Source organism: Epithele typhae (genome assembly GCF_022376455.1).
Source record: "Epithele typhae strain CBS 203.58 chromosome Unknown BXZ73scaffold_80, whole genome shotgun sequence".
NCBI classification, from domain to species: domain Eukaryota; kingdom Fungi; phylum Basidiomycota; class Agaricomycetes; order Polyporales; family Epitheliaceae; genus Epithele; species Epithele typhae.
The window spans coordinates 135,922-159,927 of NW_025954271.1; the positions used below are offsets into that span (position 1 = coordinate 135,922).

The 24,006-nt window shown below is 59.8% G+C and overlaps 11 protein-coding genes across 11 annotated transcripts; 7 read left to right on the forward strand and 4 right to left on the reverse strand.

Moving 5' to 3' along the window:
* Positions 1-792: 792 nt before the first annotated feature.
* BXZ73DRAFT_81441 (uncharacterized protein) lies at positions 793-1,539 on the forward strand (the record flags this gene model as incomplete). Its single annotated transcript, XM_048023503.1, has 4 exons — positions 793-805; positions 871-1,118; positions 1,185-1,295; positions 1,363-1,539. The coding sequence occupies 4 exons, from the start codon at positions 793-795 to the stop codon at positions 1,537-1,539; spliced, it is 549 nt and encodes a 182-aa protein (XP_047872855.1).
* Positions 1,540-4,011: 2,472 nt separating this feature from the next.
* Positions 4,012-5,241, reverse strand: BXZ73DRAFT_54488 (uncharacterized protein; the record flags this gene model as incomplete). Its single annotated transcript, XM_048021175.1, has 3 exons — positions 4,012-4,104; positions 4,163-4,255; positions 4,321-5,241. The coding sequence occupies 3 exons, from the start codon at positions 5,239-5,241 to the stop codon at positions 4,012-4,014; spliced, it is 1,107 nt and encodes a 368-aa protein (XP_047872856.1).
* Positions 5,242-8,025: 2,784 nt separating this feature from the next.
* BXZ73DRAFT_54468 (monooxygenase FAD-binding protein) lies at positions 8,026-9,213 on the forward strand (the record flags this gene model as incomplete). Its single annotated transcript, XM_048021172.1, has 1 exon — positions 8,026-9,213. One exon carries the CDS (start codon positions 8,026-8,028, stop codon positions 9,211-9,213), a length of 1,188 nt encoding a protein of 395 aa, XP_047872857.1.
* Positions 9,214-10,062: 849 nt separating this feature from the next.
* Positions 10,063-10,407, forward strand: BXZ73DRAFT_30881 (uncharacterized protein; the record flags this gene model as incomplete). The annotated part of the gene is made up of 1 exon (XM_048017799.1): positions 10,063-10,407. A coding segment is annotated over one exon (345 nt), but the record flags the coding sequence as incomplete, so codon positions are not given.
* A 1,054-nt stretch (positions 10,408-11,461) lies between these two features.
* BXZ73DRAFT_106316 (uncharacterized protein) lies at positions 11,462-12,228 on the forward strand (the record flags this gene model as incomplete). Its single annotated transcript, XM_048016590.1, has 6 exons — positions 11,462-11,497; positions 11,550-11,633; positions 11,689-11,776; positions 11,830-11,862; positions 11,917-12,024; positions 12,194-12,228. The coding sequence occupies 6 exons, from the start codon at positions 11,462-11,464 to the stop codon at positions 12,226-12,228; spliced, it is 384 nt and encodes a 127-aa protein (XP_047872859.1).
* A 342-nt stretch (positions 12,229-12,570) lies between these two features.
* Positions 12,571-14,771, reverse strand: BXZ73DRAFT_106317 (FAD binding domain-containing protein; the record flags this gene model as incomplete). The annotated part of the gene is made up of 10 exons (XM_048016591.1): positions 12,571-13,314; positions 13,369-13,430; positions 13,489-13,544; positions 13,595-13,768; positions 13,824-13,858; positions 13,918-14,024; positions 14,074-14,290; positions 14,346-14,510; positions 14,574-14,693; positions 14,742-14,771. The coding sequence occupies 10 exons, from the start codon at positions 14,769-14,771 to the stop codon at positions 12,571-12,573; spliced, it is 1,710 nt and encodes a 569-aa protein (XP_047872860.1).
* Positions 14,772-15,750: 979 nt separating this feature from the next.
* Positions 15,751-16,509, reverse strand: BXZ73DRAFT_54469 (DUF775-domain-containing protein; the record flags this gene model as incomplete). The annotated part of the gene is made up of 3 exons (XM_048021173.1): positions 15,751-16,192; positions 16,253-16,325; positions 16,380-16,509. The coding sequence occupies 3 exons, from the start codon at positions 16,507-16,509 to the stop codon at positions 15,751-15,753; spliced, it is 645 nt and encodes a 214-aa protein (XP_047872861.1).
* Positions 16,510-17,077: 568 nt separating this feature from the next.
* BXZ73DRAFT_54520 (transaminase) lies at positions 17,078-18,627 on the forward strand (the record flags this gene model as incomplete). The annotated part of the gene is made up of 3 exons (XM_048021182.1): positions 17,078-17,287; positions 17,345-17,516; positions 17,579-18,627. 3 exons carry the CDS (start codon positions 17,078-17,080, stop codon positions 18,625-18,627), a joined length of 1,431 nt encoding a protein of 476 aa, XP_047872862.1.
* A 282-nt stretch (positions 18,628-18,909) lies between these two features.
* Positions 18,910-19,896, forward strand: BXZ73DRAFT_54503 (uncharacterized protein; the record flags this gene model as incomplete). Its single annotated transcript, XM_048021178.1, has 1 exon — positions 18,910-19,896. One exon carries the CDS (start codon positions 18,910-18,912, stop codon positions 19,894-19,896), a length of 987 nt encoding a protein of 328 aa, XP_047872863.1.
* Positions 19,897-20,616: 720 nt separating this feature from the next.
* On the forward strand, positions 20,617-21,579 carry BXZ73DRAFT_106320 (uncharacterized protein; the record flags this gene model as incomplete). Its single annotated transcript, XM_048016592.1, has 1 exon — positions 20,617-21,579. One exon carries the CDS (start codon positions 20,617-20,619, stop codon positions 21,577-21,579), a length of 963 nt encoding a protein of 320 aa, XP_047872864.1.
* A 780-nt stretch (positions 21,580-22,359) lies between these two features.
* On the reverse strand, positions 22,360-23,594 carry BXZ73DRAFT_106321 (uncharacterized protein; the record flags this gene model as incomplete). Its single annotated transcript, XM_048016593.1, has 2 exons — positions 22,360-22,612; positions 22,669-23,594. 2 exons carry the CDS (start codon positions 23,592-23,594, stop codon positions 22,360-22,362), a joined length of 1,179 nt encoding a protein of 392 aa, XP_047872865.1.
* Between the last annotated feature and the right edge of the window lie 412 nt (positions 23,595-24,006).

Genomic DNA, 24,006 nt, shown 5'->3' on the forward strand with positions numbered 1-24,006 from the left:
CGGGCGGGGCTGGGGCTGAACATGTGGGACGAGAACGAGAGCTTGGGCGCGGGGCCGGGGGCGGGGAAGGGGCAGAAGGCGGGGAAGCTGCAGCTGTTCAGGAAGGTGTCTGGGTGACCCGTCGCGCGACTGAGGCTGTGACTTGGGACTGTGTTGGATGCGCTTGCATGACGTTGTTGGTAGGGTTGGATCGCAATCTCGACCTACGAACATCAGCTCTGGACCGTGATGCATGGGCGTGTGGCCGGCTACTTACCTTCGCGGCGATTCCGCAGAGCCGCGCGCGCGCAACGTACGATATCGTGGAAGTACAAGTGCGAACGACCTCTGCAGTACGCCCCACAGTCGCGCGATCTACCGCAGCTGCGCGATCCAGAGCTTCCCCATGACCTCTTTCAGGTGTATCCACTGGCGTAGGATGAGATCGCCTGAGGATAGGGACTGGTCATGGCAGTGATCCGAAGACAAACAGCCATTAGCGCGCGAACCCACTGTGCGCCCAAGAAAACATGGGCGTCAGAGCAACTACGCCACTCCTTCGACCACCGCGACAGCCTTCAAGCGTACAGATTCCCGTTCAATCATGCCGGACGCCTCTTGTTCGACTGTAAATACCCACTCGGCAGTACTTTGTACAAGCAGTCTCTTCATGCGCTAGTGCCACCACTTGGTAGTAGCAAGTGCGCTTCGTATGGCCAGTGGCACTCACGACGTATATATAAGACGCACGCTCACTGTTTGTCGAGCACACATACCATCTCTCAAGTCTTTTTCGTACGCAGCAGCACAATTATGGTCGCTCAAAGTGAGTCATTTCTCTCACTGCCACGCGATCGAGACATTCTCAAGCACTGATCATGCTGTACTCAGTTATCCCTGTACCGCTTCCCCAGGACGTCGACCCGGACTGGAAAGTGGACATCAGTCCCCGCGTTGGTGGTCCTGGAATTTCACTTAGCGCGTTGCAAGGGCATCACCACAGCTCGAATGTGTTCAATGCCCCTCAGCTAGCATATATTGGGGTTCGAATGCGCTTCGCTCTTCAAGATTTGCTCGGGGTTGCCTTCATGACACAGTGTTGCACCTATCTTCTGTCTATTGATGTGTGCCACCCTATTGTGAGTCCTTTGATGAGCATGTGCCACGGATTTCCAGCGATGCCAACGTACTGCCCCTGCCCATAGATCGACAACCAGATGCCGTTCATAGAGCAAAACATTACTATGATGGGCCTGGGAGAACTTATCATACTCATACTGGACCAGACGTTCAAGTGGCATAGCGAATTCCTTGGGGTGCGTACAAACTCCGCTAGCATCTCTTGCGATATATCATCGCTCACGATCATCCCATTTATCCCAGGCGCATTCTGCCCACCACTGGGACTCCACGATGTGGCTCGATGCTCCCGGTTGGGACCGCTTCAAAAAGCATCCACGGCTTGACCAAATCGTGATCCTTTCCATTCGCAGGACCAGACCGTCTCACGGTGAGAGGGTCATCTACTTCCCTGAGATCGGGGTCATTCCCGAGCTCTGAGGGAGTGTGTGGAGCCACGGCTGAGTGTATGAGTCAAGGCTTTGCAGGCCATCGGCGAGTAGGTTGGGGGTAAACTAGAACGCATAATATAACAAAACAACACGCGAATATAAATGATAGTGGCGAAAGGTCTACAGCAAGATTCTGATCGTAGCAAAAAATATGGACGGGAGTCGGATTCGAACCCTCCGGCGTGCGCGCCACGGGGGGAGCGAGTCGACGCCGGCCCCCGGGCGCTCTGAGTGAAGACGTCTACCCTCGATCCCCATGTCCTCCTGCGGCAGGCTCCCTCGCCATCCAACGATATCGATAACCGTCGGCCCGCTTGGATACGACGAGTAACCTGCAGCATCGGCGCCATGCAATTGCAGTGATCGAGAAAGTGCACATCGTACAGACAAGGCCACTCAGCGCCAGCGTCGACCGCGCCGGCCACTACTCCTGCTCGGGTCCAGGTACTCTCGCTGTGAGGAGGTTATGGCGACAGACAACGTGCGGCACTTGGACACCGTTCTCAAGCGCCAAGGGAGGTCGGCAGGCGATGCTGCAAGCGTAGCTAAGGTGGCTCCGGTGGATAAAGAAGTTGGTGTAGATGCACTGGCTCAGCGAAATCAAGGTCTGTCCCTGTATTCCATTGATCACAGAATGGAAGCGAAAAAATGGGACACGTATGGTCAGTGCATTTCGCTGAGGGCACGTAGGTGGATGGGTTCATGGGTGCACATATATCATCATCATGTTCATAACACATTAGTCGTACAGATCAAGCATTCCATCCCCTCGTGCCTCACAACCTGACCTCGATCTCAGGCATCCACTCAAACTCGCCCGGCCCCACAAGGCGCCGACGCAGCGCGAGCACATACACGTTCTCGAGCGCGATAGAGCCCGGTCCGAGGATGCGCCCGATGCGCGCGTCCCCAGCGCACGCCGCCCTCTTGCGCTGCCATTCCTACGCGCCAAAACGTGAACGTCAGCCGCGCTCTCCACATCGCCACAATTGACGTACCTCGTGCGCCCACCACTCCACGAGCGCAGTGACGACCGCGTGCACGAGGTCTCCGAACAACCAGCACGCCCCCGGCCTCGCGAACCCCTTGTCCCCCAGACGCACGCGCCACACCGGCCACTGCGAAAGAGCACCTGGCAGTCAGCAGCGGTCCCTGGACTCAATCGCGACCGGCGGAGACTCACCATGAACCCGGGGTCGGCGACGCGGACGCGGCCGCCCGGGAGGTGCTGGCAGACGCAGTACTCCGCGGCGTCGACGTGCGCGAACACCGCGGCGCGGTCGACCGGCGCGCGGTCGAGGCAGGAGCGCAGGTCCGCGTGGTCGTCCACGTCCTGGAAGAGGTCCGCGAGCCTGAGGCCGGGGGCGCCGTGCGAGCGGAGCGTGAATGCGACCGCGCGGTCGACGTCTGGGGCCATCGGGAGGGGGATGAGGAGCGGGAGCTGCTGGACGTCCGGCTCCGCCGCCGGGTGCGGCGGCTCGGGAATGGGTTGGACGGAGACCGTGGGGTGGAGGGGCACGCCGTGGTGGGGGCATGCGAATGGCAGTTGCACCGTGACGTTGAAGGTCGAGGTGCCGTCGCTCGGGGCCGCGGTAGTGACGCCCCCGTAGGAGGAGCCGAGGCCGTTGTCGTCCATCACGGTGTCGGGGCCTTCGTCCTCATTCTCGCCGTCGTCCTCGGAGTCGGAGTCGCTGAAGTAGGAGGTCGGCGAGAACGACTCCGGGGTGACGGTGGGCTGCCACACGATGGGCGGCCGGGGCCTGATGATCGGATCTGGGGAACTATCTTGCTTGATGGCTTGCTGGTGCGTGTCCGTCTTCTGGCCCTCGGCGATACAGTGATGAGCGATGGAGACCATGGTGAGAATCTTCGTTGAGATGAGTGTCGAGAGCGAAATCGAGTGGATGGTGACTTGGAGGAGTCTGCGCGGTACGACGGTCGTTCAGCAAGTTCAGCAGGGGATTATATATGCGAATGGCCACAACAAAGCGGATCTGAGAGGTTCAGGTCAGCCCCAAGCTTGAGCCACTGAAGGATACCGCTTGACAAGCGCAGAGTGGTCCACTACTCCGGCAAGGCCCCAGCGCCAGGCGCCACTGCGCAACATGCTCTGTGGTCAGAGGGAATTCCTACAACAAGGAGGTTCAGTAGGCTGTCACCACTATCACAACAGGTGCACCAACCTTCAACCCTTCAGAGCCGTTCGTCCACACGTTGGACTGGATATGTGGCGCAGGGTACGCAAAAACGCCTGTGATTGTGAGCTAATGCTACAATTACAGCCTGACAAGAACCGGTGGAAGAGCATATACTAAGCACACCCCCAATGTGTCCATACGTAGAGTAGTAGGGTATCACAGGTCACTAGGAGGAGCGCTCGACACGCAGCTCCCGAGCTCCTCGTCGTCGCTGTCGAGCTCTATAAGGAAAGACAGCACGTCAGACAGTCGTCGAGGCAGGGTCACAGTCTGAACGCACTTCCAGTATCATAAGTCTTGATGCGGCGCCTCGTCATGACGCCGAAATAATAGTCGTACATAGGGTAGACAGGTTTCTGTGGAAACGATTAAAGTTGAGAAAGGGAGACGGTGTGTATCTGAAGAAGCATTCACATCGGAGGAAAGGTAGTTCGTCTTGACGGACGGTACTAAGGTGGACTCGGAGTCGTCGTCGCTGGTGCCGTCTTCGCGCTTGTGGTCGTCCACCTCGAGAGTGACCTGACCTTGACCCTGAGCACCCCATTCTGCATACGTAACAAGCCAGCGGAGACACATACCGACGCGATCGCCTCCTCCAGAACATCCCCCACGATCCTGGAGAACTCGCACAGGTCCCACATCACCGCGCTCTGACAAGACGAGCAGCGCGCGCCCCTCTGCACGGCGATCTTTAGCAGCCGCTCGTCGCGCGCGACCGCGGGGTCGACGCGTGTGGCCAGCGCCGAGCGCACCGCCCCCATCCACTCCACCCACCACACCGGCACGAGGATCTTCTCGCTCGCGACGCGGTGCCACGCCAGGGTGCGGCGCGGCCCGTCCGCGCACCCGTACGGGCACTCGGACAGGAAGCAGAGCCGGCGCCACTGGAGCTGCACCCATCGCGGGATGCCGTTGCGCGTGCTCACCACCGCGCGCGCAGCCTTCGTTGCCGCGCGGCGGTAGTCCAGCAGGCGGCCCAGGGAGGACCCGGGTAGATGTCGCGCGAGCTCGTCGACGGGGGGCATGGGGGAGAGGAGGGAGCGGCGCGCGGCCGTGCGCGCGACGGAGTCGAGCCCGGCGCGGGAGGCAAGCGCGTAGATGGGGAGTGGGCGTTCGTAAAGGTGCTGAGGGTGGAGAAGATGCGCGGAGACGCGTTTGATGACGGATCGCGCCAGGAGATGCTGCGCGATGTCGAGGAGCGCGCGACAGTCTGTCCAGTCGAGGGCCGGCTCGGGGACGGGGTATACGAAGTGTAGGAAGAGGTCAATGATCCCGGCGGGGAAGGGGAGAGAGATTGTTGGACGGAGGCGATGTCTGGAGGTGGAAGGGGGAGGCCGGCAGGCGAGGGGAATAAGCCGAGCCAGGTAAGGGGAGACGACCATTATTATGGCCTTGTGCACAAGGAACTCGACTCCATCAGTCGAGAGGAGGACAAGATCGGAGTCCTTGCTGTCGAAGGGCGCGTGGGCGGGATGACGAGGAGCCGAGTGCATGGTCGGCAGCGTTGGATGCTGTTAGATGAGGGAGAGAGGTATAGTCAACGGGAGATGCTGCTGCCTGGTTTTGAAGTAACGGTCCCCTGGCAATGCCACTAGGACGCCTGTGCTGTCATCGAGTCGTACTTGGGAGCGTACAGCCTGGAAGAGGGCCGATGCCGCCTCCACGTGTGAACTGGCGTGTGTGGCCACCACGCGTGGGGGCTCAGGGTTCGGCTCCATATGCAGTGCTGCAGCCTACAGCTCGGTGGACGTGAAGGGGCTTGGATGGGACTTGCGCTGAAGCGAGATCCTTGTGGCCGTATCCTCTACAGCCCTCAACATTCGCGAGCTCAGTCCTGCGGAGTATTGCAGACTTGGGGGCTGTCAGAGGGCGTCGTACTATTGATCGTCGGTGACTTACCTTGATTGCATTCCTCGTCCCATCAAGGGGTCGTTGTGCGCCCACAGAAGACCGACCATGTGCCTTCTACAGGCGCTTTTCTGCCAAACTCTGGACGAAGGGGCGTGGTGCGCACCATTCCCGACTGCTATGCCACGGACATTCGGTGCACAGGCTAGCAGTGCTGTACATGCATACAGACCGAAAGGTCGGACTCGGAGTGACGTTAGACAAAAATAGTGCGGAAAGACACTCGAACTTACCCAGCAACAGCAACACGGCGTGAATCAGCGTGGAGGCCTCGTGGGTCAGTGCATATTGCCTTCTGCTCTCCTAGGGGGTGGCCATCGCATCGCCCTTTCGGAAAGAGTGTATCCCGGCTACCTAGCTCCACGTGGTAAAACTGAGGCATGCGAGAAGTAGAAGTGGAAATAAAACACGCAGGCAGTAGAAACCACACAGCGCGATGCGGGCAGGCAGGGACTCGGGAGGTTGAAGTCGTTCAAACCTATGCCAGCGAGGATGTTCGGTCGGACGCGCAATTTATTGACGCGCTGCACTCGGCTTCTTCCGTCCGGCATCCAATTTGATCAACGGCGCACTTCTTCGTTCCAGCTCGCGCTTTCCCATTCATCCTCACAGGAAAGAATTGCGTCTTTGGAACCGCCGTGGCTCGCTCTCTTCCAGAAGAAAAACAATACTTGCACGGGGACCGGAAGAATCGGAGGAGCCGGATTCGAACTCGCCAGCGCGGCGGGCAGAGCCGCTCTCTGACAGCCATTTGGCGCTAACCGGCAACAGTCGCCAACGCAGGGTGCCGCGTTGTTCACGTTCAAGTTTCAAAGCTTCACGCTTGGAGCGACCAGCTGGGTTGCACTGCGAGCCAACTCCGCGCGATGTGGGCACGCGCTGCGCCATGCGAGACCAGGTCCTGGTGGGATCGCGATCAGCGGATTAGATCGAGGAATCTAGGAGTTGGACTTTCGGAGATTGAATATATTAGACTTCTTGTGCAGCTGAGTTCCAATTGAGTTGAAGATACAGGCTATACAGGCGCTGTCGCAGATACTTGTATGCAACACCACAGTCAAGCAAGGAAGTCCTGATGACGTTGTAGTCGCAGGAATCTCGACCGAGCCCAGCCACGAGAGCTCTGCTGTCGACGGATCGTAGGTTGGTCGTCAGAATAACGTACGTCACACCCTTGCGTGCAGCTCCGAGGACGAAGATCGTCTGCTCATTCCAAGAACACCGCCGTGAACGTCGGCGACGGCTTCCGCTTCTCCGCCGTTCTGGGCACACAGCACTGGTCTCCATTCGCTGTCCGCGGCAGAGGCTTATCCAACCATGCTTTCACCTCCGGCGGAAACGCACCGAACTCTTTGAGCGCGGCCGTGACTCACTCCGCGTCCGTCGATGCGCGGCACAACATCCTCGCCACCGAGAAGGGCCCGAACTGCGCCGGAGACGATCTTCGGCTGCAAGGTGCGTCGTCATCCACTGCTCCAGCATGGTGAGCGAGCAGACCCTGACATGAGGATGGCGTGTATTTCTCGCTCATTTCTCGCTCATCGCGCGACAGGCACAACTTGGTGACAAGGGAAGTCGGAGCTTGAACGTTTGGATGGACTTGGAGCCATCTCTTGAAAATCTGGGCGGGGGCGTAAAGTGATGGCGGGTATGTCTTCGACGCACTCGATGCTTCGAGCAGGGTTTGAATTGAAAGTCGGCTGAGTTCACTATGAGAAGGTACACTTTCACTCATTTATCTGTCTAGTTTCCAAGGTCTGATCGTGCAAACATTCACTATCCAGTCCGCGGCTCCATAGTACATACAGACCCTCGGTCAAATCGGTCGCCTAGAACGGCTCCGGGGATGCGTCATATTTCCTCGGTCGCAGAACGATACATGGGTGTAACACGTCATGTTTCCGCAGGTGAGTGTGCCTGTCCGCTCGTGGTTGGGAAGCTCACGAGGGTTCATTGTCTCACGGGAAGAATATAGGCACTAGATATGCAAACCATCACTGGGAAATGCTGCGTGGTCTAACCGTTGCGCCTGCGTTTGTAACGAACATGTCAGTCACCCTCGGCCAATTCAGTGCTGGGAACCGTGACCCACGCCTGCGTCCGCGATTTTGACAGCCAAGACCAGACAACAACGCACCGTTCAGCACAAATGCTGCGATATCTGGCGAGCCCAATTGACTCGTGAGGACTCAACATTGCGTCCTTCTGGGACCCCATGGGAATGCTGACTGGATGATCGATATTCGGGCTTCTCTCGCTAGAGGACGTCCTGAAACGCTCTCCCTTTCGTTCTCTCCACATTCGCTCCACGGTATATATGACGCAGCGCGAGGAAGCCTTCAACGACAGCAGCAGTTACACTCCGCACCATGGCTCCCACAACCTCCCCACCGCGCATCGCCATCGTCGGCGCCGGACCCGCTGGTCTCGTCCTCCACCTCACCCTCGTCAAGCGCGGCGTCCCTTCCACCCTCTATGAACGCGATGCAAGCCCGTCCGCCCGCATTCACCTCGGGGGCACTCTCGACCTCCGCTGGGCATACGGCCAACGTGCGCTCTACGAGAACGGCCTCGAGGCCGCCTTCAAGGCCGTCTCGCGCCCCGAAGGCGACGAATCCCGCATCTGTGGTAAGGACGGCCGCGTCCTCCTCGAGATAACTGGCGACCGTGACGTTCGCCCTGAAGACATCAGCCCCGAGATCGACCGCCGCGCGCTGCGGCAGATCATCCTCGACGCCGTCCCCGCCGACTCCGTCAAGTGGGGCCACGCGCTCGCCTCCGTCACCCCGCACGGCGACGGCACGCACACCCTCTCGTTCGCGAACGGGAGCACCGCCGTCGTCGACGTCCTCGTCGGCGCGGACGGCGGCGCGTCGCGCGTCCGTCCGCTCGTCACCCCCGCGCAGCGCTACTACGCCGGGCTCACCGGCGCGGAGATCGTCGTCGCGCCGGACGTCGTCGACCGCGCCGACATGGCGGACGCGCGCGCGCTGGTCGGGAACGGGACGACGTTCGCGATGGAGGATGGCAAGATGCTCATCGCGCAGCGCAACAGCGACGGGCGCGTGCGGACGTACGCCTGGTTCCGCGGCCCGGAGGACTGGCCGCTCCCGGCGGACGCGGCGGAGGCGCGGGCGGTGCTCCTGGCGAAGTTCGAGGGGTGGGCGCCGGTGCTCCGGAAGTTCGTCGAGCGCGGCGCGGACGACGGGATCTACCACCGGCCGCTGTACATGCTCCCGCCGGGCCTGCGGTGGGAGCACGTCGACGGGGTGACGGTCATCGGGGACGCGGCGCACGTGATGACGCCGTTTGCGGGGATGGGGGCGAACGTGTCGATGCTGGATGGGTTGGAGATGGGGTTGGCGATTGCGGAGGCGGTGAACGCAGGAGCGAGCAAGGAGGGGCGGGAGGCGGCGATCAAGAAGGCGGAGGAGAAGCTTTTCGAGGAGAGTGCGAAGTGGACGACCATTACCGCTGCCAACATGGAGCAGATCACCGGGCCAGAAGCCCCCCAGTCCACCGTCAAGGTGTTTAAGCTTTCGAAGGGGATTCCATAGTCACGCAGGGTGTGTGTATTCCACATACGAGCTGTGTTGCATAGCCTGATGAAGTTCTACCGACAAAGTTGTAGTATGTTAGCCAACTCTAGTGCAATCCAAAGAGAAAGATTGACTCGTACCTGTTCCGTTATGCAAGTTTATGCAGTGTGTCATTGAGTGACAGTGTGCTTTTTTGTAAAATAGGTGGGCCTAAGTGAAAAGTTGATCCCACCGAACAGGTCAGGCTCGGCTTGCCTTCGGGCCGGCGTGCCGCAGAGGCTCGCGCTGCCACCCTTCCAAGCTCTCTTCCTACCAACTCTGCGACTGCTTACTTCCACAATATATTCTTCACGTTCCTGGACTGCGGCAAAACTTGGGCAAAACGTATCCCACGGACTCGGCTGCCTCAACTATGCCGACAAAGCACCCGCTACCTCCTCCGAACGCCCGCTGCGTCTGCACCCAGACAAGACCCGACTCCCATCGTCTTCGTGCCATCTAGCACCTGGGTTCCGTCGTTGGCGAAAGGGTCAGTACAGCCTCTATGAAGAGCGTCGGACAGAAGACCGTCCTGCAGGAATGACAGGCCGCAAGCAGTTGGTTCTCGCGGCGCGGGTTCACCCATCTCGAACTCGACCTTGCGCGTCGCTCGGGGGACGTTTCGTCGCAAGAGGTGATGAGACAGTATGAGAGTGGTGAGTTGTAGTTCACGCTGCGTTCATGCATACCCCATATGTCATTATTTTTCGTGGCTGTCTTCCTTCGGGGTGCAAGCAACGCCGTCCCCTCTTACGTGGCGGGCTTCCGTCTCGTTCGAGGCTAACGCATGTCTTGTTCGCAGGGGTTGCTTCGCGTATCCGCCTTTAATCCATTCCTTTCACCCCCGTCATCATCGCGCGCTGCGCCGGAGCCCTCATCGCTCAGCCGTACATCTCCTCGTATCCCGCCACGGTCCTCCTTCTCATTTCGCCTCCGCTTGCCAACTCCGCGTTGCCCAAGATGCTTCTGCCCACGCCCCTGCCGGAGTTCTACTTCGGGACCAAGTTCCCTTGTTCCGCCATGTGCACCAAACATGAACGACCCGCGCTCGAAGCGGCAAATAGGTTGTGGAAGGACCCCAGCGTGGACAAGATAGGAGTGGAGGACGATGAGACAGTCATGGGGCACGAAGGATTGATGGAAATTGAGCAATGGATGGACGAGCTGGGGATACATACAAGACGGGCGCGTTCAGCATGTCCTGTGAGTTTCTCCGCCTTTTATCCTTGTCCTCCTCGTATGCCCCTTTACGCTGTCTGATTAGACGACCTTCCTATCGTAACGTGCGTTCCAAGGTCGGCGAGACGTCTGACATCCTTCCCCTCGACGACGGTTGGAGATAGTCGATTTCCCGATGATTCAAAATACAACAACGCTCGGTCTATGCCCGCTTGGATCCCACTATTCGTCGCTTTCGTAGCCGATAGTCCGTAAAGCTTAATGCTCCGCAGACCATCATCTGTTATAAAGGAGTGAGTGTCATTTTGGGCTTCTCAAGCTGACATTAGCGTCGTCAAGCAATCTCCAGTTTCGTGGCCCAAATTGGGCCACAACTTCAACCAAGGACGCCCACACCAAACAACGCTTGTTTGGCCACACATTTTGAACTCCGCAGTCCAGCCGGGGCCTGACTCGAGCACCCCAAATCATTCGGGATGCCGTTGGATCGGACTCTTGAGCCGCCGCTTGGGCTCTGCAACCAATCCGCGACACACGGCGGCCTGCGGTGCCCTCCTGCGCCCTGGTCGCCGTGATCGTTCTCCGAGTTTTCTCGCGCTCGGTGAGTAGGCCCTTCTGTCGGGACTCGGCTGAGAGCTTCTGTTGATTAAAATCAATTTCCAGGGACTGCTGTGTGATCCGAGAGCATCTTCTTACCCGAGAAGCACCTGGTCTTGGTTGGGCGCGAAGAAGTGCAGGAGGCGATTGGCCAGGTGATCCTCGGAACCCCAGTATCGTGCCAGCCGAGTGCGCGACCTTGTGCTCTGCATGGGCTTCGGGATTCGCGGTGGGGTCTGCCGGACGAGGATAAAAGCCCCCCTCCCCTGCGCTCTCTCTCTCCTCAGAACCCCCCACCTCACCACCTCGGCGATGCTCTCTCCCCGCGACGCACACCTGCTCATGCAGCACACGACACCCTCACCTCCCACCCGCCTCGACGACGACGGCAACATGCTCACCTCCGGGTGAGGCATGCCGGTTTTGACACACAACTGCCCTCCGACTCGCAATGTCGGCCTTACCAAACGCGTACGGCACCTCGAAGGTAAGTTGACTTCGCCATCGTCGTGCACCATTCCCGCTGACCGATCCGCTAGGGCTCGGCTCATGTCACTCTCCTCGCCCGGCACCGAGGCTCTGGCGTCGCTCGCGCGTCGCGATCCCCGCCGCCACATGGGCAGGTGAGAGACAGCGTGCAACGGCTTCGCGCCGCACCGCACGTGAGGTTGAGACGAGGCGCGTATGCATCTTGGACCACCCCTCATGGTCCTCGCCGACGGTTCTCACGAGCTGCGCGACACGCGTTTCAAAATAACTGTGGTTTGTGCGTATTTCTCCGATCACTCTCCGCCAACGTCGACGCTGACTCCCACACAGCAGCTGCGCCTTCAATAGCAGTCCCCCGACATAGTGAGTCGCTTGTCTACCGTCCGTTTAGAATGTGATCTGACTTTGACCGCGCAGCGACCGCCTTCGAGGCCAGTCGTACGTACAGGCTCAATAAGGGCGCGGTCGATCGCTTCCCGCTGTCCAATCCAGCGGCGAAAGTAGGGTATGGTCCCGCGCCAGGCGGTACGCGCACTCCCGATGGTTGCCACTCCGCGAAGCCTGTCGGAATGATTTGGCTCCGGGAAAGTCGTGCGTGCCGCTCTCAGTTTTCGATCCGCTTTTCTTTTCTCTCGACTGCTCTCCCCCTCTCCCCTCTCCCCGCACCCATGTCCTCAAGGACGGCGATCGTCAGGCGGCGCGCACGACCCGATGAATGCTGCTCCGTGAATTCTCGCGGAATGTTTCGAGGCTCCGGGACACTCGTACGCGCTGGCCCCAGCTCGGCCCGTCCTTGATCTCTCTTCCCATCTATTGTCGCTCTCATCTCTATGCCTATGTCTACCTATGTTTCGGCCTTACGACCTCCGTTTAGATATACTTCCCGAGGTATCGGTGCGGGCCTCTTCGTGGCCCTCGGGACTAGTACCCGTCGCTCGCGCGGCGGGGAAGCCAACATGCGCCATTCATGTATTATGTAGTATCTCCAATCAATACTATTCGCCCGCATGTCACGTATGAGTGCACACCAACAGAGCTTTCCCTACAAGAACAGCGACCACGATTCAAGCCTCACATCACGACGATCTTGGAGAAGTACTCTCGAAGACCAGCTGCGTCGTTGGCGAACGCCCCGATGTATCCGTCCGGCCGCACCACGACGACAGGCGGAGCTCCACCCATGAGCCCGTACGCGCGTCCAAACCAGCCGGCCCCGTCGTGATAGACTCCCTCCACTTCGCGCTCGACGTTCGGGACTACAGACGAGCCGATGGCGACGACTCGGACAGCGAGGCCGGCCGGGAGAGCCTTGACGGCGTCGACGACGTCCACGATCGTCGCGTCGCCGGTGTCGGCGCACGACACCAAGACAGTGTGCGCGTCCGGCTTGAAGATCGCGAAGAGAGAGGTCGCCTTCCCCGCGGCATCGACCAGCCCAGGTGCCTCAGGAGCGCGGTCACCCGCGCGCACCTCCGCGCCGGGCCCGTAGCCCGTGTACGCGTACGCGCGCATCTCGGCCTCGCTGAGGCCGGCGGGGCCGCGGGCGTCGTAGACGACGGGGCTCCAGCGGTAGTTGATCTCGAGCTGCGAGAGCCCGGCGACACGCCAGCGAATGAGACCGCCCTTCTTGGACTCCTCTGCGGTGACGGGGACGTTGATATCCTCCGCGCTCGTGGCTACTGTTTGCACGTAGAGCGAGCTCGAGATTCTGATGACCTCGGCGGCGATGGGGTGGCGTTCGGTGTGGTACGACGTGAGCAGGTCTGCTGTCGCGAGGCCTTTGTGCGCGAGGGCGATCTTCCATGCGAGGTTGATCTGGGGACTGGTGTGAGTAATTTCCGACGAATAGTAAGCAGATAGTATGCTTACCCCGTCAGCAACGCACGTGTTGAGGCCCTGGCCTCCAGTGGGTGAGTGAATGTGCGCTGCATCTGGGCCATTGTGTTAGGAAGTCTAAACGCTGAACGGAAGGGGGTCGGGATGCAGTACCTCCTGCGATGAAAACTCGGCCCTCCGAGTACTTGTTCACCATGAGCATCTTCGGCCTGCGTTGAATCAGCCTCATGATCACATCATACTGCGTTCCGCGACTCACTTCCAGTGAAACAGGGAGTGCATGTTTCTGAAAACCAAATCGGTGCGCCCAGTGTTCTCGCGGAAGAAGGCAATGGCCGCGTCGTAATCCATCAGTTCCTCCGCAGGATCGAAGTTCTTTCCAACGACACCTATCAGGAAGCCTCCGTTGGTGCCCTCGGGCCGCAGCATGACCCTACGATGCAGTGAGTCTATAGCCGTCACCCCATACTCATTGCAACAGTACGCACGTCGCTTTTCCTGGGATGATCCACATATGCCAATACTAATTCAGAACCCTCATAAGCCTGTCGTGATCTGTGCTCGGATTCTAATCACACTCACGTTTGAACTCAAGCCATCGCCCTCGACGTCTGCTTGGAACCAGACACCGCCGTCCTCATCCACCGTCTTGCCTTCGAACGTTGCGCCGATGGTCTTCCTAGACATTCCTGAGAGGCGGTTAAGCTATGTTCGGCAACGACGTAGCTCGATGCCCACCTTTAGCTCCATCAGCGCCCACTACATAGGCTGCGTGGATCTTCTCTTCGCCGGCGGCGGTTCCGTCCGCGTTGGTCTTCCTCACCGTTACGACAACAGCGGTGTCGTTCTGCTCGATCGACTGCGGCTCACATCCCATCTCTGGGCGGATGCCGAGGGCAGCGAGATGCTCGCGTAGGATATCTTCGTTCTGGAACTGGCTGATCATGGCTAGGCCCTGCGAGGACGAAAACATGAGCCTCTTTTCCGCACGAGCAACACACGTTACCCACATAAGGCCGGTCGGGCGTCTTCGTTGGCTTCTCGAGAATGTCCCATTCGCGAGCCACCTCCGTCCCACCGGGGAGCTTGTACGCCCGCGCGGGTGGCATGTCCACGATGAGGCGTTCGAAGTCTTCCAGCAGGCCGAGGATGTGAAGATACTCAAGCGTCCGAGGCTGAGAGCGACGAGCTGGAAGTTAGCAAGATGAAACGACCTGAAGGAGCAGTGACAGGCATACATGCAGGCCGCTCCCACGCGACATGCGATGGAACTCGTGCGTCTTCTCCAGGATGCGAACCGGGATACCGCTCTTGGCGAGGCAGAGCGCAGTCATGAGCCCCGTCGGACCTGCTCCTATCTTTATAACGATCAATAAAAGCACATTGCGACATTAAAGGGGACTCACGACCACGACAGGAAGGTTGGAGGCGGTCATGCTGAACACTGGGCGAAAAGGTTGGGGGAGGCTAGACAATCAACTGAGGGTCGTTCAATGAGCTGAGTGCACCGCAGCTTTTCGCATTATATGTAAAGGAGGGTGGTTTCCAACAAGGCCGATAGAGTAGGACACAATGCGCTCCCATCGGCGGCGCTCTGGGCTATGAACAGTTTTTTAGGTAAGAGGTATTTGTCTGCCCTACTCGGTAGTGAAAGTCTTTGGCAGCAATTACTGCGTCTTGGATTGTGGTGTGTTTCCGCCGCGTGCGATGGGCTCTCCATATCTGTAAGCAGTGTCGTTACATTGCATCCACAATAATCACGGGTTGCCCACGTACTAACATAAAGACACCATATCAACATGACACGGAGTCATTGACGGTGGGTTGAAATTCCAGGCTTCCCTCTGCCGCAACAGTGGGAATTACCGGTACACGGGAACACTAGCCACTCCTTCAGCGTTAGAGTGGGGTTGAACCGGGAGGACTTCAAGAAGTAGCGCGCTGGACCCTCCTACATTACCTCGTCATGTTCATAGTGAGCTTGGGAACTTGGTATCCAAGCGGATTCGTGAGCAAATACAGCATGAATCATGAGTGATCCAAGCTACCATACCATCGGTGGTGCCTCGGCCATCGCTGGCGAATTTCTAACCAATTCTCAACGCACGTCGCATTTTTCGGCGCTTAGACTATCTTTCTACACGTAGCCGTAAGTATTTGACGTGGAGTTGACCCGTGCGGATGTGACGTACGAAGTGCATAGTTGGACGCTTACACGCGACTACGCTCAAGCTGATGGTACCCGGAGGGTACAAGGAAAGCAACCCAGAACTAGATCACGCACGAGCTGCGAGGGATGGGTTCTTGTTCTTGAAAGTGTTGTACAGGAGATTGAATACATGTTTGACCACCGAACGGTCGACGGGAAGTAGACAGAGTCTCTCACCTCCATCACTGGCATCCATACCGACCTCACTATTCTTGCCGCTCCAGAAACCCCGCCCCGGAAGTCCGCAGCTTCGCCATGAAGTTCTCGTACCACCGCCCAATCATGCCCATCGGGATCATCACGTCCGCGCCCATCGCTGCCGGGTTCCCGTCGACGAAGCTCGAGAGGTAGTTGAACAGATTCTTGACCACGCGATCCGCCATGACCGCAGCCTGAGTCGCCCTGCCTTCGGCGGTAAGAACTGCTTGACCTTGACCGGGGAGCGCGACGACTTCTTGTTGGATCTGGGAGAGCGGCTCGATGGATATCCCGACGTGCGCGACCACGTCGGTGGGCGGGGGTGAGCCGGGGGTGACGAGGGTGAGTGCGGAGGAGGTTGCGCCGGTGAATACGGCGTGAGCGTCCGTGGACTGTGCGGCGTACGTGCCGCGCACACGGAAGATCGCGGAGGGCTTCTCGTTGGAGAGCCTGGACGGGGAAGAGGGTATGAGAGGGGTACAGTCAACACGCCAAAGAGAACTGACATACATCCCAAGTAATTGGAAACCCTTGCCTGGCCAGAAAAAGTGTACGGTCGCGCCATAGCCTTCCGGGAACTGGACTGCACAAGAGAAGTTGAGCGCAGGAGACGTTTGGCGAAGGTACTACGACGCACCTGTTCCAAGCAAGAAGACACAGAGGTGATTTACCGCGGTCGCGTTGTGGATCTCGAATGTCGCGTGCGTCTCGTCGATTTGCGCAAGGTTCGTCTGGAGGAGACGACCTGCTACTAGGCAACCAAACATGGTGACGATGATAAGAGGCTTAGGCGACAGGGAGGGCGAGTATCAAGGGAAATGGCCAAGATGAAGGGACTTTGTGGACGAGGAGGAGAGGGTGAGACAGACTGTTCGAGCACCTTCGTGCGACATCACGAACGTTGAGCGCGATGCTTCGCGGTCCTGCGGGCGATGGCGCGCTCACGCGGGCGTCTACAATTAGAACGATCACGTGAGTTGACGTCACCCTCAAGTAAGTCATAAGTACCGGAATCTAATCTGTCTAAGACGACCTCCGCGTTTCGGGGATCTGAGATCAGGCTGTTAGCGAGTGCGGGGTGACTCGCCTCGTCGTCGTGGACAACGTGCTCGACGCGCGTTCTTCCCCAGAGCCTCTCTGCTGCGGGCTGGCATATCCGCGCGCAGAGATCCCAGTGATAACTATCGAGCCCATCATCGGGGGTCGCCGCCCAGCTGCCTGCGCTTGCCAGTCTAGCCCCCCATGGTCCCCCGTCATCCTCGCGGTGTACATAACCCCCTCCACCGCCTTTCCACGTTCCAGCCCTCTCGCCCCTTCTCCGTCTCAGCCCCCACCATGCGTCCCCTCCTCGCCGAAGACCTCAACCCCGCCGTCCGCAATGTGCAGTACGCCGTCCGCGGCGAGCTCGCCATCAAGGCCGAGGACCTCCGCCTCCAGCTCCAGTCCGGCAACAAGGACTTGCCCTTCCTGAAGGTCATCTCCTCCAACATCGGCAACCCCCAACAAAAGGGACTCGACCAGCCGCCGTTGACATTCACGCGTCAGGTCAGTCCGCTTTCTGCCTCGTTGCATGTGCGGAGGAGAGACGGAGTTTGTGCGCAGGTTGCGGCCCTCATGGAGTACCCGCCTCTCGCGGACCTTGTCCAGGGCAAGTGGCCACAAGATGTCATCGACCGCGCCAAGGAGCTGCAGGAGGAGATCGGGTCCATTGGTGCATACTCGCATAGCAAGGGCGTTCCCCTCATCCGCAAGAGCGTCGCCAAGTTCATCGAAGGTGCGTCTCTGCTGGCTGTATGCGCTTCCGTCGCGCCCCGGTCCTGAGACGCGCACCTACAGAGCGTGACGGCTTCCCGAGCGACCCCGAACACATCTTCCTGACCACCGGCGCGTCCGCCGGCGTTTCCCTCATTCTCAACGTTCTCATTACCCCCAACGTGACTGGCGTCCTCATCCCCATACCCCAATACCCGCTCTACACCGCAACGCTCGCGCAGTTCTCCGGCGTTGCCCTTCCCTACCATCTCTCCGAGCCGGACGGCTGGTCGACCTCACTCGATGAGATCAGGTCTGCGCTTGTCAAGGCCGAAAAGGACGGTGTCAAGCCCAAGGCCCTTGTCGTGATCAACCCCGGCAACCCCACGGGCGCGATCCTCGACAAGCGCACGATGGAGGACGTCGTCCGTCTATGCGAGGAGCACTCCCTCGTTCTCCTCGCCGACGAGGTCTACCAGGCGAACCTCCACCGCCCCGACACCCACCCCTTCCACTCCTTCAAGCAGGTCGTGCGCGAGCTCCAGTCCCCCATCCCGCTCTTCTCCTTCCACTCCATCTCCAAGGGCGTCAAGGGCGAGTGCGGCCGGCGCGGCGGCTACTTCGAGTGCACGAACGTCTCGGATGAGGTCCGCGCGCTCCTCTACAAGATGGCCTCCGTCACGCTCTGCCCGCCGCTCTCGGGCCAGATCGGCGTCGATTGCCTCGTGCGCCCGCCCCGACCGAACGACCCCTCATATCCGCTCTGGAAGGAGGAGACGAGCACGATCCACGCTGCGCTCCGCCACCGCACACAACTCATGGCGAGCCGCCTCAACGCGCTCCCCGGCGTCTCTTGCGTCGACTCCCCAGGGGCGCTCTACCTGTACCCCAAGGTGGAGCTCCCGGAGAAGGCGGTCGAGGAGGCGAAGAGGCTGGGGAAGAGCCCAGACACGCTATATGCGCTCGAGCTGCTCGACGCGACGGGCATTTGTGTCGTGCCCGGGTCCGGGTTCGGGCAGAAGGATGGGGAGCACCACTACCGGCTGACGTGCCTTTGTCCGGGTGTGGAGGAGTACGTCGGCGCGTTGGAGACATTCCACAAGCAGTTCGTCCAAAAGTATGGTGGGCTTTGAGCATGCATGGGGTTTGAGTACATCTCTTCGTTCGCTGGCCATCTGATATATGGACTGACCAATTCCCAGTGTCGCTGTCGTAATCAAACGTTTTGTATCATAGTCTTACAAGTCCACTGCGAAGTCGCATGTTTGGTTTGCGACTTCTCTTCACGTCTCCGATCGCATGTGCACTGAGGTTCGGGCGATTGAGTTCTGGATAAAGAGCTGCCGCAGCGCCTGCACCCCATGATCTACTACCCCGACACCTGCAGCTGCCGCAGCGCCTGCATCCCATGTTATATGACCCCGATACCTCCAGCTGCTCGCTCACGCCGCATAGCATCTCCTCTCAGCACCTCCCAGATGACTACTCCACTCCCCTACCAAGACGCCTCCATCGGGGACATCATCATACGCACCTCCGACAACGTTGAGTTCCACGTGCACAGCCGCCGCCTTGCGGACGCTTCCCCTTTCTTCGCCGACATGTTCACACTCCCCCCTCTCCCTACTACATCCTCCACCGAGGGCCCGACCATCACAGAAAAGCTAGCGGTTGACGTCTCGGAGGCGAGCACCGTGTGGTCCAAGATCTTGCCTCTCATCTACCTCGCCGAAGAACCCCCTCTCGACCTCGCGGACCTACGCGCGCTCATCGCCACTGGACGCAAGTACGGTATCCCCGGGGTAGTGGGCCACGCTCGCGGGCCGCTGTACTCCCCCGAGTTCCTGGACGAGCACCCGTACGCAGTGTACGCGCTTGCATGTTTTGGGGGCTTCGAGGACGTCGCGCGGGTCGCGGCGCGGCGCACGCTCAAAATGTCGGGGTGCCCACGGCCCGCGGAGGCATTCGAGTTCGTGGGTGGAGATGCGGTGTGTCGGTTGATGCGGTACCGGGAAGAGTGCTGCGAGGCTGCCGTTCTTATCACGGAGGTGATGAACCAGGCAGACATACTACTGCCCTGTAACCCGACCTCGAGAGGTTTTAGTTGTTCGGTACCGACACAACCCATCTACTTCGAAAACGACGGATGGAAAAGCACATATAAATCCTGCATCGAATACCTCGACGGCCTTTCAAAGGGACTCTCTCATCGGCCAGATCCTTCGCTGGCTCGACATGCCTCCCTCCTCACCATCATTGTGACGTCGGTGCTCAGCTGCGCCACATGCAGGAGCACCATCTACGAAAGATGCAACACGTTTGCAGAACAGACTGAGGCAAGGATTGAAACCGCAATCTCCCAAGTGAGTGTGCAGACGGTTGAAAGTGGGGAATACATCTGACGTTGCTCGTTGCAGGTGCAGCTCCAGTTCTAAGACGGTGTTCCGACGGCGGCGCATTGAAGAAGCAAGAGGTATGGTAATTTTGCTATCTGATGCAATTTACACCTGCCAATATGCACCTGCAGGCACTCTCAATGCACGCTCTCCGGATTCTCGCCGGAACTCCAAGCCCCAAAGCGCGAGGAGGATGTCTCCTGCGCACATGCACACGATTTGTAGGCGCTTGTATGACGTGATCGAAGTGTGTCGCGTTCTGGCGTGACCCTTGTTTGCTACCTCCACTGCACGCACTGCATGCTGAACGATGTTCACTCCTTGATACTACTTAATTCGGCTCAGTGTTATTCCATCGGCTTTGTAAAGGTTACGGTCCTCGCCCGGAGCGTTGATTCCGCCTGGGCCGTGTTTCTCCTGGTGCGTGATTGTCTATCTTGGACGAGGCGTGTTTCAACCTGGGTCTTTTCGCGGTAGCGATGGGCCTTCATTGTACTCTACAATCATAGAGCTACTTGACATCTTCGTAACACAAGCGTCAACATCACAGCGTGGTAGGATTTTGTCACTTACTTGACAACCGTTGCACAAGCCTTTCCTCAGTGAATTTGCATGCCCGTTTCCAGATGGTCGGAGCTCCGGTTGGTGGCAATGGCCCACTGAAAAGAGTAGGTCTGATATATTTATACGCACGACTCTCAAAATCCACTGTGTGTTCTCCAGATCATGACTTCCGCCACTGCCTTCCCCGACTTTCGCTTCGAACAGCATCTCTCCAACCCCCTTCCCCTCCAAGACCCCTCCATCGGCGACGTCATCCTGTGTACTTCTGACGGCACCCAGTTCCACGTCCACATCGCCGTCCTCGGCGCCCAAGTCCGCCACATCCAGTACCCCCGTCCAAGCCTTTCCCCCAACTTCAAACCAACCGTCTTCGTCCCCGAGTCCGGCGCCGTCTGGGCCCTCATCCTCCAGATGATCCACCCCGGCCTCGAATACCCCAACGTCACCCTGTCCGACATCCGCGTGCTCATCGCCCCCGCGCGCAAGTACGCCATCTCCCCCGTCCTCCTCGAGCTCCCCTACGCCCTCCGCCGGCCCTACCACCTCGACGCGCAGCCGCTCGCCTGCTCCGCGTCCCTCCCCGACGTCGCGCGTGCGGCCGCGCGCCGCACCCTCCGCCTCCCGTCCTGCCCCGTGCCCCCCGGCACGGGGGGGACCGAGGCGGGGCGCGCGGCCGCGCGCCTCCTCAGCTACCGCACGCGCTGCGCCGCCGCCGCCGTCGCGCTCGTGTCGCCCGACGCGTACGGGGTGTTCTTCACGCGCGAAGACCGCCCCGGGAGCGTGACGCGCGCGCTGCCCGCGCCGTGCGGCCGGTCGGGGTGCGCCGCGCGCAGCGCGTGGATGTGCGTGCGCGTCGCGGGCTCCGAGCCGGGCGTCGCGCGCACGTTCGCGTTCGTCCTCGGGTACCTGCGCGCGCTCGAGGCGGAGCTCACCGCGCGGCCGGACCCGGGCGGCGCGGTGGGAGAGAGTGTGGTGTGGGGGATGGAGGAGGCGGCGTTGGCGGTGATCATGGCCTGCGCTGAGTGCGGGAAGGAGGCGCAGCGGTGTCGGGCGTTCGCGGAGGAGATCGAGAGGCAGCTCGAGGTGGCGGTTTCCCGAGTGCATCTGCACACGGGGCCTGCTTAATGCGGGCGCGGTGCACATGGTGGAGGACACGGACCGTCGTCGACGGAGAGGGCAACATGGTAAGTATGGGGACGAGAGTTCCCATCTTCATAATCTTCATGATCTTCATAATCTCGCTAGTACTCTGTTAATCGTTTGGACAATGTTGTTGATGTGTAAGGACAGTCCTTCCCTAGGCGTATATATAGATGCATACACCCCCTGCGCACACTCTCTGGTTCAACTCTCCATCCCGGTATTGTCCGCGCATCCTAGATCCAAGAACATCTGACAGTCGGTTCACGAAGCTGCTAGCTCGGTCCGAGCTCCAAGTTCAAAGCATTTACAACACGTTGATCGCGCAGATCCCACCCCCGCCCCAGGTTCTCACCCTGCCGTTTCACCGTGCGGGAACGTTTCTCCGATTGGCCAGCCGAGGCAGTCATTGCGTAAGGTGGCAGTCCAAGAACAAGATTGCATTCACATCTAGATATGCGGGACCAGGAGGGCTTCGCGACGCCCAGACAAGGCGTAGTCTGCCAGGCGCGCGACATGAATGCACTGTACGTGAAGACGGCGAGAACGGAGTCGAGGATGGGCGGAAGAGCATGGTGGGCGCATCAGCCCGGTACTAGAATACATCAATGTTCAGCGAACTTGCAATTGGGGCGATGTATGAACAACAAAGAAGCAGACGAAACGCGGGAGAAGGAGAAGGGGAGGAGGGAATATCGCGAATCGGGGCACATTGGGAAGGAAGCAAAGATATAGACATTCGCGGAAGAACGTCCCAGCACCTAGCTAGCCGCTGCTTCCATTCCGGAACTGGTTGTGGTCCGCGCCGAGTGAACTCGGTGAGGGAGAAGCCGCCATCGACGACGGCGACGAGTGCGAGCGGGAGTGCGCGACATCCGTGCGGAGGTTTCCGAGCGACACGCAGCACGCATGCACGCCCGCCGAGCCCGTGGCCCCGGCCGCACCGTCCGAGGCGGGGTCGAGTGCGGACGGTGGGCGCGACAGGTGAGAGGAGCGCGAAGACGAGGACGACGCGCGGCTGACGGTTGTGCGCGGACGGGCAGCATCGGGTCCAACCACGACGCGTCCGCGTACCCTGAATCGCCGATAGCGTGCACGACCGTAGTCGGAACCGCGACTGGTCCCGACGGGGATGGCGCAGTGCCAGGGCGCCCACCGCAGCAGTCGCCGCCGCCGTGCGAACGGAAAGAGTGGACGGCGCCACCACGGTAGAGGCAGTTGGTACATTCGCATCCCTGGCAGCAGCCGCAGCACTCAGCGGGGCAGCTGCAAAGGCCAGGCTGGCAATCGCAACGGCCGCGGCACGCGTCGCTGCGCGGCGCCTGCGAAGGGACAGAGGGGACGTTGTCCAGGTTGCCCCACATGCCGAAGTCATCCATCATGTTCGTGTCGAATTGAAACTCGGGGTGGCTGACGTTGGTAGGGGAAGGAAGCATGGATGAAGGGGGAGGGAGCGCGCCGGTCGGGATGTCGGGAAGGGAGGAAACTTGACGAAGCCAGTCGTCGATGTTCAGCATCGATGCGGAGTCGTAGACAGTTCGTGCAGTGTGCGTGGCAAGGGAGGCAAGAGAGTTGATATTACATTCGAAGCATGCGAGGCAGGTGGCGGGATTGGTGCATGTGGCGGAGGGGTCGGCGTTGGACCCGTTGTGCTCGAGACAGCCGGGGCATGTGCAGAGAGGACCGCATTGGCAGGACGGAGGGGTCATGGGAGAGGCCGAGAACGCGGAGCTGTCCCCACCGAGAGACCAGTCGCCGAAATGACGGTCTGCAGCCGGTTGGCCTTCGATGAGACTGGGCAGTGCTCCAGGAGGAGTGCCGCTTATCGGCGAGTACCCGGGTGGGCGTGTCGACTCGTAGGCGCGGCCATAGGGACTGTAGAAAGTCAGGCCGTGGCTAGGGAGGCGAGCGCTCTGGGTGAAGGAAGGGTCATGCGACGTTCGGGAGGGCGATCCGGGGCGATCCGAGGTGGAGGTGGGGGATGGAGGTTTGGGTAGCATGGGTCGCATGTTTCCAGAGTGAGCGTGCAGGACAAGACCGCCCGGCTGGGAAAAATATCCCTATTGGCGGTCGCCGCAGAGCCGGCTTCGGAGCCGCGACGGGATGAGCCCGCCTTCGAAGCGCGCTTGCCGCGTACGCGGGGAGTCCAGCAAGTGCAGTTCCCAGCGTCCTTGCAAGTGCAGGGCGGACCTAGAAGCAAAGTCAGAGCACGTTCAGTGACGAGGTGGTAAGCAGACGCACTGCTCTGGTCCGAATCGGACTCCGACAGAGGCTGGGACGCAACCGACGCTTCCGGCAGCAGCTCTTCAGGCAAGCCACCAGGAAACGCGGCGCGGATGGAGGCCTTGGGGCCAGCTGGCAAGCAACAGAACAACAAGGCCTTCAAGGTCAGACGGATCGGGTTGCAGGACG